The sequence below is a fragment of the Bombina bombina genome, chromosome 3 (genome assembly GCF_027579735.1).
Source record: "Bombina bombina isolate aBomBom1 chromosome 3, aBomBom1.pri, whole genome shotgun sequence".
Taxonomy (NCBI): Eukaryota; Metazoa; Chordata; class Amphibia; order Anura; family Bombinatoridae; genus Bombina; species Bombina bombina.
Genome location: NC_069501.1, coordinates 946,902,925 through 946,917,351, shown reverse-complemented (window position 1 = coordinate 946,917,351; position 14,427 = coordinate 946,902,925). Strand labels below are relative to the sequence as shown.

Genomic DNA, 14,427 nt, shown 5'->3' with positions numbered 1-14,427 from the left:
ATATATATATATATATATATATATAACATAATTTATGCTTACCTGATAAATTCCTTTCTTCTGTAGTGTGATCAGTCCACGGGTCATCATTACTTCTGGGATATTACTCCTCCCCAACAGGAAGTGCAAGAGGATTCACCCAGCAGAGCTGCATATAGCTCCTCCCCTCTACGTCACTCCCAGTCATTCGACCAAGGACCAACGAGAAAGGAAAAGCCAAGGGTGAAGTGGTGACTGTAGTATAAATTAAAAAATATTTACCTGCCTTAAAAATAGGGCGGGCCGTGGACTGATCACACTACAGAAGAAAGGAATTTATCAGGTAAGCATAAATTATGTTTTCTTCTGTTAAGTGTGATCAGTCCACGGGTCATCATTACTTCTGGGATACCAATACCAAAGCAAAAGTACACGGATGACGGGAGGGATAGGCAGGCTCTTTATACAGAAGGAACCACTGCCTGAAGAACCTTTCTCCCCAAAAATAGCCTCCGATGAAGCAAAAGTGTCAAATTTGTAAAATTTGGAAAAAGTATAATCACCATAGTCCTCTCACACATCCTATCTAGTCGTTGGGTGCAAGAGAATGACTGGGAGTGACGTAGAGGGGAGGAGCTATATGCAGCTCTGCTGGGTGAATCCTCTTGCACTTCCTGTTGGGGAGGAGTAATATCCCAGAAGTAATGATGACCCGTGGACTGATCACACTTAACAGAAGAAATATATATATATACACTGTATATATATATATATATATATATATATATATATATATATATATATATATATATATATATGTATGTGTGTATATATATATATATATATATATATATATATATATATATATATATATATATATATATATATGTGTGTGTGTGTACTTGTGTATTTACTATGTTGATTTGGCTAAATGGAAACAAATTCACACTCACAAAAATAATCTAAAACATTTTGGAAAGTCTTCCCAGAAAAGTGTCGGCTGTTCTTGCTGCAAAGGGGTCCAACTCCATATTAATGGTTATGGTTTTGGTATCAGTTGTCCAACAAGCTTATATAGGTGCAATGGTCAGGTGTCCACAAACTTTTGGCAATAGAGTTTGTATGTATATAAGCTTTTTTTTAACTTACTCCACATGAGCATAGTGCCAACTTATCCAAAAGTACATGTGTACAAGTGTATTTACTATGTTGTTTTGGCTAAATGGACCCAAATTCACACTCACAAAAACATTCTAAAATCTTTTGGAAAGTCTTCCCAGAAGAGTGTCGGCTGTTCTTTCTGCAAAGGGGTCCAACTCCATATTAATGCCCATGGTTTTGGTATCAGTTGTCCAACAAGCTCATATAGGTACAATGGTCAGGTGTCCACATAATTTTGGCAACAGGGTTTGTATGTATATAAGTTTTTAACATACTCCACATGAGAATAGTGCCAATTTATCCAAAAGTAACAAACAATTAGTGTCCTGTCACAACATAACATGAGAAGAATATAATTGCCTATCTATTTGTATACAGGTATTTGTAGTTAGTGTATTCCTTTTCCTCAAACTACATTAGGGAGATAAACAAACCAAAGGTCAGGGAAAGGAGATCTGATCTAGTCAAAATAAATATTAAAAGTATAAAGCAAACCAAGATGAAATAAAATCCTAGAAAGCAGAAGGTGTTGACACAAATGACAAGGATTTTATATTTTAGCAATAACAATTAACATAACAAACATGTTTGTGACAATTTGCAGATTAAACACCCAATTGAGGCACTGTGTATGATACCTCATTAATACATTCAGGCCGGAACTATACTACCCTCCCTAATCAGCATCATTACATATACCATTTACATTGCTAGAAATATCAAATGGAGTCACTTACATCCAATAACTCTTTTCGGGCAGTTTCATGAAAGTGTATTTCAGAAATTCCAGACTCTGAAGCAACAATCCATTGTAAAGTTGTCCTGAGCTGTGAGTCGATTCTGCATGGCCCCACATCAATGTTTCTGATAAGTAAAGCCTTGCAATGCTGTCCAATTACTGAAAAGAAAATATTGTTAACTATGTTACAAAAAACTATTGAACTTCTGTTTTCAGCCATGTCAATATAACATTGAATAACATTGAATAAATGTCTCTGCAAATAACTGCAGAATTTAGTTTAACCCTAATTGGAGCAAAGTATCTGTTACATGCACACTAACCATGACAGACACGAATCACATTATTTTGCACCTGAGTTCCAAATTGTGTTTTTACAGCAGTTCAGGAACTATCAAAAGACATTTTTACAAACATAAAGATTATATATATATATATATATATATATATATATATATATATATATATATATATATATATATATATATATATATATATATATATATATATATATATATATATATATATATATATATATATATATATATATATATATATATATATATATACACACACATACATACATACATACATACACACACACACACACAGGCAGGCAGCCCTCAGTTTACGCCGGGGTTAGATTCCAGAAGGAATGGTTGTAAATCAAAACCGTTGTAAATTGAAACCCAGTTTATAATGTAAGTCAATGGGAAGTGAGGGAGTAAGGTTCCAGGCCCCTCTCAAAATTGTCATAAGTAACACCTAATACATTATTTTTAAAGCTTTGAAAGGAAGATTTTAAATCCTAAACAGCATTATAAACCTAGTAATATAGATTGTATCATCATCAAACTAAGTTTAAAGGGATACTGAACACAATTATTTTCTTTTGCAATTCAGATAGAGCATTCAATTTTAAGCAACTTTCTAATTTACTTCTATTATCAATTTTTCTTCCTTCTCTTGCTATCTTTATTTGAAAAAGAAGGCATCTAAGCCTTTTGTTTTTCAGTACTCTGGACAGCACTTTTTTATTGGTGGATGAACTTACCACCAATCAGCAAGAACAACCCAGGTTGTTCACCAAAAATGGGTCGGCATCTAAACTTAAATTTTTGCATTTCAAATAAAGATACCAAGTGAATGAAGAAAATTTGATAATAGGAGTAAATTAGAAAGTTGCTTAAAATTGCATGCTCTATCTGAATCACAAAAGAAAAAATTTGAGTTCAGTGTCCATTTAATGAGCAAAAACATCTGCTAACAGCACCTAATTAAATAATTACACAACAGACTCCATCATTATCAAACTAAGTTTAATGAACAAAAACGTTTTTTTACTTGCATTTTTCTGCAAACAGTTCTCTGCATTGTTAGCATGTTAGATAATATTGGGTCTGCACCTATTCTATGCATTTCAATCTGCAGTGATTAATAGGCAGTTAGGCACCTTCACCTCAAGCAACTGGACAGGAAGATAATAGGTAAGTGGCTGCTCGACAGCTAATGTCTGCTCTGTGTACCCAGATCAATTTCAGACCTGTTAAGTTGCATAACGTTGCTGCAAAACAAGCAGACAGCTCCACCTACTGGCTATTTTAATTAGTGCACATGACTAAAAAAAAACAGAATTTATGTTTACCTGATAAATTACTTTCTCTTACGGTGTATCCAGTCCACGGATTCATCCTTACTTGTGGGATATTCTCATTCCCTACAGGAAGTGCAAAGAGAGCACACAGCAGAGCTGTCCATATATCTCCCCCTCAGGCTCCGCCCCCCCCAGTCATTCGACCGACGGTTAGGAGAAAAAAAAGAAACCATAGGGTGCAGTGGTGACTGTAGTTTGACAAAAATAAATTTAAACCTGACTTAATTGCCAGGGCGGGCCGTGGACTGGATACACCGTAAGAGAAAGTAATTTATCAGGTAAACATAAATTCTGTTTTCTCTTACATGGTGTATCCAGTCCACGGATTCATCCTTACTTGTGGGATACCAATACCAAAGCTTTAGGACACGGATGAAGGGAGGGAACAAGTCAGGTAACCTAAACGGAAGGCACCACTGCTTGCAAAACCTTTCTCCCAAAAATAGCCTCCGAAGAAGCAAAAGTATCGAATTTGTAAAATTTGGCAAAAGTATGCAGTGAAGACCAAGTCGCTGCTTTACAAATCTGTTCAACAGGAGCCTCATTCTTGAAAGCCCATGTGGAAGCCACAGCTCTGGTGAAAAGAGCTGTAATTCGTTCAGGAGGCTGCTGTCCAGCAGTCTCATAAGTCAATCGGATAATGCTTTTCAGCCAAAGGAAAGAGAGATAGCAGTAGCTTTTTGACCTCTCCTCTTACTAGAATAGACAACCAACAAGGATGATGTTTGTCTGAAATCTTTAGTTGCTTTTAAATAGAATTTTAAAGCACGAACCACATCAAGATTGTGTAACAGCCGTTCCTTCTTAGAAACTGGATTAGGACACAGAGAAGGAACAATGATTTCCTGGTTAATATTCTTATTAGAAACCACTTTCGGAAGGAAACCAGGTTTGGTACGCAAAACAACCTTATCTGCATGGAATACCAGATAGGGTGAATTACACTGCAAAGCAGACAATTCTGAAACTCTTCGAGCAGAAGAAATAGCTACCAAAAACAAAACTTTCCAAGATAATAACTTAATATCTATGGAATGTAAAGGTTCAAACGGAACCCCTTGAAGAACTGAAAGAACTAAATCTAGACTCCATGGAGGGCCACAGGTTTATAGACAGGCTTGATTCTAACTAAAGCCTGTGCAAACGCTTGAACGTCTGGAACTTCTGCCAGACGCTTGTGTAACAGGATAGACAGAGCAGATATCTGTCCCTTTAAGGAACTAGCTGACAATCCTTTCTCCAATCCTTCTTGGAGAAAAGACAAAATCCTAGGAATCCTAACCGTACTCCACGAGTAACCCTTGGATTCACACCAACAAAGATATTTCCGCCATATCTTATGGTAAATTTTCCTGGTGACAGGCTTTCTAGCCTGGATCAAAGTATCTATAACTGATTCAGAGAACCCATGCTTAGATAGAATTAAGCGTTCAATCTCCAAGCAGTCAGTTGCAGAGAAACTAGATTTGGATGCTTGAATGGACCTTGTATTAGAAGATCCTGCCTCGATGGCAGAGTACATGGTGGAACAGATGACATGTCACTAGGTCTGCATACCAAGTCCTGCGTGGCCACGCAGGCGCTATCAAAATTACCGAAGCCTTCTCCTGTTTGATTCTGGTTACCAGACGAGGGAGAAGGGGAAACGGTGGAAAGACATAAGCCAGATTGAAGGACCAAGGCACTACTAAAGCATCTATCAATGCCGCCTTGGGGTCCCTGGACCTGGATCCGTAAAGAGGAAGTTTGGTGTTCTGACAGGACGCCATCAGATCCAACTCTGGAATACCCCATAGCTGGGTCAGCTGAGCAAAAACCTCCGGATGGAGTTCCCACTCCCCCGGGTGAAAAGTCTGACGACTCAGAAAATCCGCCTCCCAGTTGTCTATTCCTGGGATGTGAATTGCAGATAGATGGCAGGAGTGATCCTCCGCCCATTTGATGATCTTGGATACTTCTTTCATCGCTAGGGAACTCTTTGTTCCTCCCTGATGATTGATGTACGCTACAGTCGTGATGTTGTCCGACTGAAATCTGATGAACTTGGCCGCCACTAGTTGAGGCCATGCCTGGAGCGTGTTGAATATCGCTCTCAGTTCCAAAATGTTTATCGGGAGAAGAGACTCTTCCCGAGACCATAGGCCCTGAGCTTTCAGGGAGTCCCAGACCGCACCCCAGCCTAACATACTGGCATCGGTCGTGACAATGATCCACTCTGGTCTGCGGAAGCACATTCCCTGAGACAGGTGATCCTGAGACAACCACCAGAGAAGAGAATCTCTGGTTTTCTGGTCCATTTGTATTTGAGGAGACAAATCTGCATAATCCCCATTCCACTGTTTGAGCATGCACAGTTGCAGTGGTCTGAGATGAATTCGGGCAAAGGGGACAACGTCCATTTCAGCAACCATTAACCCGATTACCTCCATGCACTGAGCTACAGAAGGCAGAGGAATGGAATGAAGAACTCGGCAAGTAGTTAAAAGTTTTAACTTCCTGATCTCCGTCAGAAATATTTTCATTTCTACCGAGTCTATTAGCGTTCCCAGGAAGGGAACCCTTGTGAGCGGAGACAGAGAACTTTTTTCGACGTTCACCTTCCACCCGTGAGACCTTAGAAAGGCCAGAACGATTTCTGTATGAGCCTTGGCTCCTTGAAAAGCCGACGCCTGAATTAATATGTCGTCCAGGTAAGGTGCTACTGCAATGCCCCGCGGTCTTAGTACCGCTAGAAGGGACCCTAGCACCTTTGTGAAAATTCTTGGAGCAGTGGCCAACCCTAAAGGAAGGGCCACAAACTGGTAATGCTTGTCCAGAAAGGCGAACCTTAGGAACTGATGGTGATCTTTGTGGATAGGAATATGAAGGTACGCATCCTTTAAATCCATGGTAGTCATATATTGACCTTCCTGGATCATCGGTAAGATTGTCCGAATGGTTTCCATCTTGAATGATGGAACTCTGAGGAATTTGTTTAGAATTTTTAAATCCAGGATTGGCCTGAAAGTTCCTTCCTTTTTGGGAACTACAAACAGGTTTGAGTAAAAACCCAGTCCTTGATCTTCGATTGGAACTGGGTGTATCACTCCCATCTTTAGAAGATCTTCCACACAGCGTAAGAACGCCTGTTTCTTTGTCTGGTCTGAAGACAAACGAGAAATGTGGAACCTTGAGGAGAGTCCTTGAATTCTAGAAGATACCCCTGAGCAACGATTTCTTATGCCCAGGGATCTAGAACATCTCTTGCCCAAGCCTGAGCAAAGAGAGAAATTCTGCCCCCTACTAGATCCTAGATCCGGTCCCGGATCGGGGGCTACCCTTTCATGCTGTCTTGGTAGCAGCAGTAGGCTTCTTGGCCTGTTTACCCTTGTTCCAGCCCTGCAAAGGCTTCCATGTTGCTTTGGGCTGGGAAGCGTTACCCTCTTGCTTTGCGGTTGCAGAGGTTGAAGCAGGTCCGCTCCTGAAGTTGCGAAAGGAGCGAAATTAGCCTTGTTTTTAGCCTTAAAAGGTCTATCTTGTGGGAGGGCATGGCCCTTTCCCCCAGTGATATCTTAAATAATTTCTTTCAACTCTGGCCCGAATAGGGTCTTTCCCTTGAAAGGAATATTAAGTAATTTTGTTTTGGACGACACGTCAGCCGACCATGATTTGAGCCAAAGCGCTCTTCGCGCCACAATGGCAAAACCAGAATTTTTCGCCGCTATCTTAGCTAATTGTAAAGCGGCATCTGTGATGAAGAATTAGCCAGCTTTAGAGCATGAATTCTATCCAAGACTTCGTCATATGAAGTCTCCCTCTGGAGCGACTCCTCCAGCGCCTCAAACCAAAAAGCCGCTGCAGTAGTTACAGGAATAATGCAGGCAATTGGTTGAAGAAGGAAACCTTGTTGAACAAATATTTTCTTTAGTAAACCTTCTAATTTTTTATCCATAGGATCTTTGAAAACACAACTGTCTTCTATTGGTATAGTTGTGCGCTTAGCTAGTGTTGAAACTGCTCCCTCTACCTTAGGGACCGCCTGCCACGCGTCCCGCCTGGGGTCAGTTATGGGGAACATTTTCTTAAAGATGGGGGGGGGGGACAAAAGGTACGCCTGGTCTCTCCCACTCCCTAGTCACATATATCCGCCACCCTCTTCGGGATCGAAAACGCATCAGTGTATACAGGGACTTCTAGAAACTTGTCCATTTTACACAATCATCTAGCGTAGCTAAAACCTCCTTAAGCAGTACGCGGAGGTGTTCCAGCTTAAATTTAAACGCTAAGGAATCTGATTCTGCCCGCTGAGAAATTTTACCTGCGTCAGAAATTTCTCCATCAGACAGTACATCCCTCACCGCCACGTCAGAGGGTTGTGAGGGTACAACAGATAAATCATCCAACACTTCTGAATGCTCATCCTCTGTTCTTAAAACTGAGCTATCACGTTTTTTAGGAATAAAATGGCAGTTTGGATAGAAATGCCGCAAGGGAATTATCCATGACTGCTGATAATTGTTGTAATGTAATAGGGGCCAATGCGCTAGAGGTACTAGGCATCGCTTGCGCGGGCATAACTAGTGTCGACACATGGGGAGAGGAAGGAGGACTATCCTCGTTACCTTTCGTTAAAGAATCATCTTGGGCTACATTTTTAAGTGTCACTGCATGGTCTTTAAAATGTTTAGATACCTTAGCACACTTTAAACACAAATGTAAAAGGGGGTACCGGCATGGCTATTAAACTCAGAGAACAAGGTCTATCTGTAGGCTCAGACATGTTAAACAGACTCAAATACAGTAAAATACAATTTTTGAAAAAACGGTACTGTGCATTTAAATAATAAAAAGCACAAACTTTTTTACTAAACCTCCAAAAATCACCATATGATCCTAATGCTTTGAAATGATTGCACAGTAAATTTCAAGTCAATTAACCCCCTACTGCCCAAACCGGAGCAAATTAACCATGCCACAGCCTTAGCTGTGGTCCTACCTTCCTTGGGGATTAGTTTTGATCGAAAATAAGCCTCTCTGAAGTCCTTAAGTAATCTTTGGACCCTTCACATGGATCTGAATGAATCTGTTTGTAAAATCAACTGCGCAACAGAGGCGCGAAATTCAGGCCCCCTCCATCTTCACTCTGGAGTTGTGGGGCCTACCCAAGCCAAAATAGGTGTCTAAATATATGTCATGCGGAATAAACCCCAAAAATGTGTTTCAAATGTAATATAAACTTGTATAAATATCAGATTTTTGTAAAAAAATAATCGATTGCCCCTTAACAGTGTCCAACAGTGTTTTGAGCCCTTACAAATAAGCCTTCCTTCTATACTAAGTCTCAGAATATGGCTTACCTTTCCCACATGGGTATTCTTGTCAGTCTTCTAGCATTACTAAGTCTTGACTAGAAAAAAATGACTGAAACATACCTTAAAGCAGTTAAGCCTGCAAACTGTTCCCCCAACTGAAGTTTTCCGGTACTCAACAGTCCTGCGTGGGAACAGCAATGGATTTTAGTTACAAGGTGCTAAAATCATTTTCCTCTCAGCAGAAATCTTCATCATTTTCTGCCTCAGAGTAAATAGTACAAACCGGCACTATTTTAAAATAACAAACTTTTGATTGAAGAAATAAAAAACTACAAGCTAACACCACATTCCCTTTACACTCCCGTGGAGATGCTACTTGTTAGAGCGGCAAAGAGAATGACTGGGGGGGCGGAGCCTGAGGGGGAGCTATATGGACTGCTCTGCTGTGTGCTCTCTTTGCACTTCCTGTAGGGAATGAGAATATCCCACAAGGATGAATCCATGGACTGGATACACAATGTAAGAGAAAAGGTTGTTATTCTGAAACGACGCAAATTGAACCAGCGTAAACCGAGGGCCACCTGTATATATATATATATATATATATATATATATATATATATATATATATATATATATATCCTCCGTGTGTGTCTGCACTCCCAATGCTGTGTAGTCATCAACCAGGGTGCAAAGTAAATCAAGTATACAGTCTATATCCAATAAGGGACTGCACTCGCTGGATTTGGTTTAAGAAACCTTTAAATCTTTATTATGGTAACGTTTTGGGGTTCGCAGACCCCTTCCTCAGACCTGAGGAAGGGGTTTGCGAACCCCGAAACGTTACCATAATAAAGATTTAAAGGTTTCTTAAACCAAATCCAGCGAGTGCAGTCCCTTATTGGATATAGAATATATATATATATATATACACACACACACACATACATACATATACCTGTATACGATATTGATATTTCATAGGCTCTTTCCCAGATCAAGGACATCCCCTTGTATAGAGCTCCCAGCTTCTGAACCACCTCTCACCCAGATGCTGCTGGGACTCTGCATATCCACGCTGTGCTCTCTTACGTCATTCGTAACATCATCCAGCCGCTTACAGATCCTAGGATCACTTTAAGCCTTCAGACATTCCCATGTACAGTGCACAGCATTGAAGAAAGGAAGACTTGTAATAACTTTCTCATATATATATATATATATATATATATATACATACATACACACACACACACATATATATATATATATATATATATATATATATATATATATATATATATATATACTGTATATACATACACACACACACACACACACACACATACAGTATATATACACACAGTATCTTACAAAAGCGAGTAAACCCCTCACATTTTTGTAAATATTTTATTATATCTTTTCATGTGACAACACTGAAGAAATGATACTTTGCTGCAATGTAAAGTAGTGAGTGTACAGCCTGTATAACAGTGTAAATTGGCTGTCCTCTCAAAATAACTCAACTCACAGCCATTAATGTCTAAACCGTTGGCAACAAAAGTGAGTACACCCCTCAGTGGAAATGTCCAAATTGGGCCCAAAGTGTCAAAATTTGTAGCCACCATTATTTTCCAGCACTGCCTTAACCCTCATCGGCATGGAGTTCCCCAGAGCTTCACAGGTTGCTACTGGATTCCTCTTCCACTTCTCCAAGACGACATAACGGAGCTGGTGGATGTTAAAGACCTTGCGCTCCCCCACCTTCCATTTGAGGATGCCTCACAGATGTTCAATAGGGTTTAGGTCTGGAGATATGCTTGGCAGTCCATCACCTTGACCCTACGTTTCTTTAGCAAGGCAGCTGTCATCTTGGAGGTGTGTTTTGGGTCCTTATGTTGGAATAGTGCTCTATGGCCCAGTCTCCAAAGGGAGGGGATCATGCTCTGCTTCAGTTTGTCACAGTACATGTTGACATTCATGGTTCCCTCAATGAACTGTAGCTCCCCAGTGCCTGCAGCACTCATGCAGGCCTACCCAGACCATGACACTCCTGCCACCATGCTTGACTGTAGGCAAGACACACTTGTCTTTGTACTCCTCACCTGGTTGCCACCACACACGCTTGACACCATCTGAACCAAATAAGTTTATCTTGGTCTCACAGGACATGGTTCCAGTAATCCATTTCCTTAGTCTGCTTGTCTTCAGCAAACTGTTTGCGGGCTTTTTTGTGCATCATCTTTAGAAGAGTCTTCCTTCTGGGACGACAGTCATGCAGACCAATTTAATGCAGTGTGCGGCATATGGTCTGAGCACTGACAGGCTATCCCCCCCACCCCTTCAACCTCTGCAGCAATGCTGGCAGTACTCATATGTATATTTCCCAAAGACAATCTCTGGATATGACGCTGTGCGCGTGCACTCAACTTCTTTGGTCAACCACAGTGAGGCCTGTTCTAAGTGGAACCTGTCTCGTGAAATCATTGTATGGTCTTGCCCACCGCGCTGCAGCTCAGTTTCAGGGTCTTGGCAATCCTCTTATAGCCTAGGCCATCTTTATGTAGAGCAACAATTCTTTTTTTCAGATCTTCAGAGCGTTTATCGCCATGAGTTGCCATCCTGAACTTCCAGTGACCAGTATGAGAGCGATAACACCAAATTTAACACACCTGCTCACCATTCACACCTGAGACCTTGTAACACTAACAAGATACATAATACCGGGGAGGGAAAATAGCTAATTGGGCCCAATTTGGACATTTCCACTTATGGGTGGACTCATTTTTGTTGCCAACAGTTTAGACAATAATGGCTGTGTGTTGAGTTATTTTGAGGGGACAGCAAATTTAAACTGTTATACAGGCTCTACACTCACTACTTTACATTGTAGCAAAGTGTCATTTCTTCACTGTTAATAAAATATTTACAAAAATGTGAGGGGTGTACTCACTTTTGTGAGATACTGTGTATGTATATATATATATATATATATATATATATATATATATACACACATATATACAGTATATATATATATATACACACACACATATATATATATATAATGTGTGTGTGTATGTGTGTGTGTGAATATATATGTTGGAGTAAAAACCTTGTCCCAGTTGAGAGACAGGTACTGGAACAATCACTCCCATATCCTCTAGATCATGAACACATTGAATGAAGGTAGCCACCTTCACAGGTATTTTGGGGACGTGAGACAGATGGAATAGTCCTCGAGGAGGCCTGGGTCAAAATCCTATCCTATAATCTTGGGGTATTATATTTAAAGCCCAAAGGTCCTGAACAGAATGAAACCAGGCCTTCTGAAAAGGACTCAATATGCCCCTACCAGAACAGATTATGGATTGGAGGCCACACTACGATTATAGATTTGGAACAAGAATTGGATTTCTTTTTCTGCTTAATTTTGGACCAGGAAACACCAGGTTTCCAGGAGAACTTGGAGAACTCTGACTTCTGAGAGGAGGAGGACTTCTGGTCTCTACAGGAGCAAAAGGAACAAAACCTATTTCCCAGCCTATTCCCTTTCCCTTTGATTTCTTATCCTGAGGAAACAGAATTTATGCTTACCTGATAAATTACTTTCTCCAACAGTGTGTCCGGTCCACGGCGTCATCCTTACTTGTGGGATATTCTCTTCCCCAACAGGAAATGGCAAAGAGTCCCAGCAAAGCTGGTCACATGATCCCTCCTAGGCTCCGCCCACCCCAGTCATTCGACCGACGGACAGGAGGAAATATATATAGGAGAAACCATATGATACCGTGGTGACTGTAGTTAGAGAAAATAATTCATCAGACCTGATTAAAAAACCAGGGCGGGCCGTGGACCGGACACACCGTTGGAGAAAGTAATTTATCAGGTAAGCATAAATTCTGTTTTCTCCAACATTGGTGTGTCCGGTCCACGGCGTCATCCTTACTTGTGGGAACCAATACCAAAGCTTTAGGACACGGATGAAGGGAGGGAGCAAATCAGGTCACCTAAATGGAAGGCACCACGGCTTGCAAAACCTTTCTCCCAAAAATAGCCTCCGAAGAAGCAAAAGTATCAAATTTGTAAAATTTGGCAAAAGTGTGCAGTGAAGACCAAGTCGCTGCCTTACATATCTGGTCAACAGAAGCCTCGTTCTTGAAGGCCCATGTGGAAGCCACAGCCCTAGTGGAGTGAGCTGTGATTCTTTCAGGAGGCTGCCGTCCAGCAGTCTCATAAGCCAATCGGATAATGCTTTTAAGCCAAAAGGAAAGAGAGGTAGAAGTCGCTTTTTGACCTCTCCTTTTACCAGAATAAACAACAAACAAGGAAGATGTTTGTCTGAAATCTTTAGTAGCCTCTAAATAGAATTTTAGAGCACGGACTACGTCCAAATTGTGTAACAAATGTTCCTTCTTTGAAACTGGATTCGGACACAAAGAAGGTACAACTATCTCCTGGTTAATATTTTTGTTGGAAACAACTTTCGGAAGAAAACCAGGCTTAGTACGCAAAACCACCTTATCTGCATGGAACACCAGATAGGGCGGAGAACACTGCAGAGCAGATAACTCTGAAACTCTTCTAGCAGAAGAAATTGCAACCAAAAACAAAACTTTCCAAGATAATAACTTAATATCTACGGAATGTAAGGGTTCAAACGGAACCCCTTGAAGAACTGAAAGAACTAGATTTAGACTCCAGGGAGGAGTCAAAGGTCTGTAAACAGGCTTGATCCTAACCAGAGCCTGAACAAATGCTTGAACATCTGGCACAGCAGCCAGTCTTTTGTGAAGTAAAACAGATAAAGCAGAGATCTGTCCCTTCAGAGAACTTGCAGATAATCCTTTCTCCAAACCTTCTTGTGGAAAGGATAGAATCTTAGGAATTTTTATCTTGTTCCATGGGAATCCTTTAGATTCACACCAACAGATATATTTTTTCCATATTTTATGGTAAATTTTTCTAGTTACAGGCTTTCTAGCCTGAATCAGAGTATCTATTACAGAATCTGAAAACCCACGCTTTGATAAAATCAAGCGTTCAATCTCCAAGCCGTCAGTTGGAGGGAAACCAGATTCGGATGTTCGAATGGACCCTGAACAAGAAGGTCCTGTCTCAAAGGTAGCTTCCATGGTGGAGCCGATGACATACTCACCAGGTCTGCATACCAAGTCCTGCGTGGCCACGCAGGAGCTATCAAGATCACCGAGGCCCTCTCCTGATTGATCCTGGCTACCAGCCTGGGGATGAGAGGAAACGGTGGGAATACATAAGCTAGGTTGAAGGTCCAAGGTGCTACTAGTGCATCTACTAGGGTCGCCTTGGGATCCCTGGATCTGGACCCGTAGCAAGGAACCTTGAAGTTCTGACGAGACGCCATCAGATCCATGTCTGGAATGCCCCATAATTGAGTTATTTGGGCAAAGATTTCCGGATGGAGTTCCCACTCCCCCGGATGGAATGTCTGACGACTCAGAAAATCCGCTTCCCAATTTTCCACTCCTGGGATGTGGATCGCAGACAAGTGGCAGGAGTGATCCTCCGCCCATTGAATTATCTTGGTCACTTCTTTCATCGCCAGGGAAGTCCTTGTTCCCCCC

The 14,427-nt window shown here is 41.0% G+C and overlaps 1 protein-coding gene across 4 annotated transcripts in view; it reads right to left on the bottom strand.

Annotated features, from left to right (window-relative positions):
• Positions 1-14,427, bottom strand: part of AKAP11 (A-kinase anchoring protein 11) — a 323,323-nt gene that overhangs the window by 39,147 nt on the left and 269,749 nt on the right. For all 4 annotated transcript variants that reach the window (XM_053707970.1, XM_053707974.1, XM_053707972.1 and 1 more), the window contains one exon: positions 1,878-2,038. In XM_053707970.1, the coding sequence (XP_053563945.1) occupies positions 1,878-2,038 (161 nt within the window). The remainder of the gene's footprint in view (positions 1-1,877; positions 2,039-14,427) is intronic.